Raw genomic sequence first — 3,000 nt, forward strand, 5'->3', positions numbered from 1 at the left:
ACGCCCCCCCTCCCACACACACACAGACACAGACACACGCCACATTTGGTGCCCGACACTCACGACCCCATGTGTAGCCCCGGCTCTTCCCTTCGGTGGTGTTGGCCCCAGCGGCATGGGCCGCTACCACGGCAAGTTCTCCTTTGACACCTTCACCCACGACAAGGCCTACATCACCGGCCCCACTGTGCGTGCCTTTCCCCCTCTGTTTTGTGCTGTCGCGCCCCGGTTGTGATGCTAACCTTGCTTCCTCCCCCCCCCCCTCGGCCCCCCTCTGGTCGCCTACGTTTACTGGTCCCGCTCCCAGTTTGTCGAGAAGATCCTCGCTCTGCGCTACCCGCCCTTCCCGGAGTTCTCCATGACCATGATCAACCTTCTGGTTGCCAAGAAGGTCCCCTCCCCCCTCAAGATCTGGCTCAGCAAGCCGGCCACCCGTCGGTGCGTTGTCCCTGCGCGCAGCAATTTCCCCCTTCCCCTGCCCTTCCCCCACCAATGCGAGAGAGAGAGAGAGAGAGGAGTGGCAGCGGGCAGCTCTCGGCCCCTTGCCACCCGAAGCCACATCCGGTGCCGACTCACAGCGCCTGCTCCCCCGCCCCCCCCCCCCTCCGACAAACACGCACACTATACAGCTCCATCATGTATCTGGTGCTGGCTGCTGCCATGGCTGCCTGTGTGTACCGCATCGAGACTGCCACTCCGGGCTTCTGGTCCGGGCTGCTGGTCTTCTTCGGCATCAAGAAGTGAAGAGCCCGGCCCGAATGTGCGTGGCCATTTCACCACCAACCATGCATCTTGCTCGATGGCGCACCGTCTTTTCTTCATCTCCCCTGCCATCCGGGCCAGAAAAGGGCCACGGCGTGGAGGAACAAAAAGGGGAGCGCCTGACGCGGCGTGCTCAAAGAGCGTGCCCGGCTTCTCCGACAAAAGGCAGACACAGAACGCGCGCGCACACGCACGCACACAACGCACACGCACACACAAGCATGTATGCCCCCCGAAATATACTCTGACCTCGGTCCCAGAATGCTGAGAATGTAGCACCATTGGTCGCAAACATGTGTATGTATCATGTGCTTTTTGGAATGACGTTCTCTTGGAATGGACGCTATACCCTAACGAACTGGGGTTTGGGGCTCGGATTTCGCCGGTTCTTCGGGACGCGGGGCGCAGACAAGATTGTCTGGCTCCTATGCGGGAATGGCACCCGCAACAAGAGGGCCACCCAGGGCCGAAATGTGGGGGGGGGGGCGAGCGCGAGGCCCGGGCGCGGAGAACGTATCGAAGCGCCGTTGCCCGCAGTCGCTGGAGATGGGGGGCCGGTGAAAGGCAGGGCAGGGAGCGGCCGGGGGAAATGTAAACCCTAGGTCTCGGGCGTGGATGGGCTGCGCTGACATGACAAGCCCGAAGAGGAGGGGCCTGCGAGCTGGGTGCGGGGTGGGGCAAGTAAACCGGCCGGCCGGCATTACTCTGCAATGCAATTGCCAATCTAGAGATCGTGGCATTCTCCCCCGCCCCCGCTCCCTTGCCAGGTTGCTCGTTAGCGAGCCACCAGCAGGCGAGAGCCAGCGTCAAGACGGTCGAACCCTGTGCCGAAGGTCTCTCCTTTGGGCGCCTGCAGGGGGCGACGGGGCCGCTTGTCGAGCGCCCGAGCGCGACTCCGAGAGGGGAGACAAGGTCACACAGGGGGAGGCCGGCCCCAGGAATGTGGGCCCGGGTGGATTCCTCTCGCCCCTCCTGTGCAAAGGGCCGGCCACTCCTCGCCCCCCCCCCCCCGGGGTGGCGGGGGAGAGGCGGAAGCCTGCTCAAGCATAGCGGATCCATTTGAACAGGCGCGGGGCGAGGGAGACGAGGTCGATCGCCCGCGCCCGCACGCATGCACATCCCGAATATCCGGGCAGCCAGCCGGGAATGCCCGGCCTCGCTCGGCTGTCCAGCGGGGGGTGGAAGGCAGGGGCAACAATGATTGGGCCTCAGCTCTCCCCGCTTCTCCCTGAGCGGCGAAAATCCGCGTGCCTGTACCGACCCGGCGGAAGAAGCGCTGGGGTGATGAGAACGGGAAAAGGGTCATTAAATATTATGGGCTGGATATGCAATACGAAAATGTTGCTCCCTGCCGGGCTTTCCGGAGTACCCGCAAAAGGGGAGAGCCGGGGACCGGGCCCGGTGCGGCTTCCGACCGAGCGTCGGGGCGCACCGGGCCGGAGACGGCCCCCGGGGAGGGGGGACGGCGAGTCCCAAGCTAGCAAGGCACCACGGCGGGCGTGTCACGATCCCTCGTATGTGTAGTTGAGAGCACGCCGGCCCGAACGGCACCCCGAGGGTGGATGGAATGCCTCGCAGCGGCCACCGGCTCCGGTGGATCGGCTACCGGGCACACCGGCGTTTCCAGAAAGACTCGCACGCGAGGAGGCCGCTTGTTTTGATTGCCCGGGCGGGTGTGTGCGCGCGCGCGCGCGCGCACGGCGGATCCTGACTCCGTTCGGTGCCTTTACTTTGCCCCCGAGTTCGGCGACTTGCCCGGTCGACTAGGCCGATCTCTCCTTTCCCCTTCCCCGGAGGGCACACATCAACAGGGCATGCTCTCAGGTGGGCGCGCGGGCGCGCGGGCGTGCGGGCCTGCGGGCGGCGTCAGCGCCTAGGAAATATGCTCGCCCAGCCTCCCTCCCTCGTGCCGGATAGGGGCTGGCCCGGGAAGCCGAAGGGGGGCTCGGGGGAAAAGGGGGGCGTCCTGGACTGGGGGCGGGGGCGGGGGTGCGCCGGGTGCGAATGTGAGGAGCAGGCGCAAGTGCAGTGCGCATGTACGTGTGCCCGTGCGCTGGCCCCCTGGTGCCTTGTTATCCCCCCCCCCCCCCTCCGGGGAGCAGCTGGGGGCCTGGCGTGCGAAGTGGGGCATGCCTTTGTCGCTCTCGCCTCTGGCAGCAGCGGCGGTGGCGGCGGCTGGTTTTTGTTGTGGTGTTTTGATTCCGCACCCTCCTCTGGCGCCCGGGCGGGGAAGAAGGG

General features: G+C 65.7%; 1 protein-coding gene across 1 annotated transcript in view; it reads left to right on the forward strand.

The window, feature by feature from the left end:
- Positions 1-1,113, forward strand: part of H696_03769 (hypothetical protein) — a 3,815-nt gene extending 2,702 nt beyond the window's left edge. Inside the window, exons 11-13 of the mRNA XM_009497627.1 lie at positions 78-187; positions 308-438; positions 630-1,113. Coding sequence (XP_009495902.1) covers positions 78-187; positions 308-438; positions 630-744 — 356 coding nt within the window. The 3' untranslated portion in view covers positions 745-1,113. The remainder of the gene's footprint in view (positions 1-77; positions 188-307; positions 439-629) is intronic.
- The last annotated feature ends 1,887 nt before the right edge of the window (positions 1,114-3,000 follow it).

The sequence above is a fragment of the Fonticula alba genome (assembly GCF_000388065.1).
Source record: "Fonticula alba strain ATCC 38817 unplaced genomic scaffold supercont2.6, whole genome shotgun sequence".
In the NCBI taxonomy this organism is placed as follows: Eukaryota; order Rotosphaerida; family Fonticulaceae; genus Fonticula; species Fonticula alba.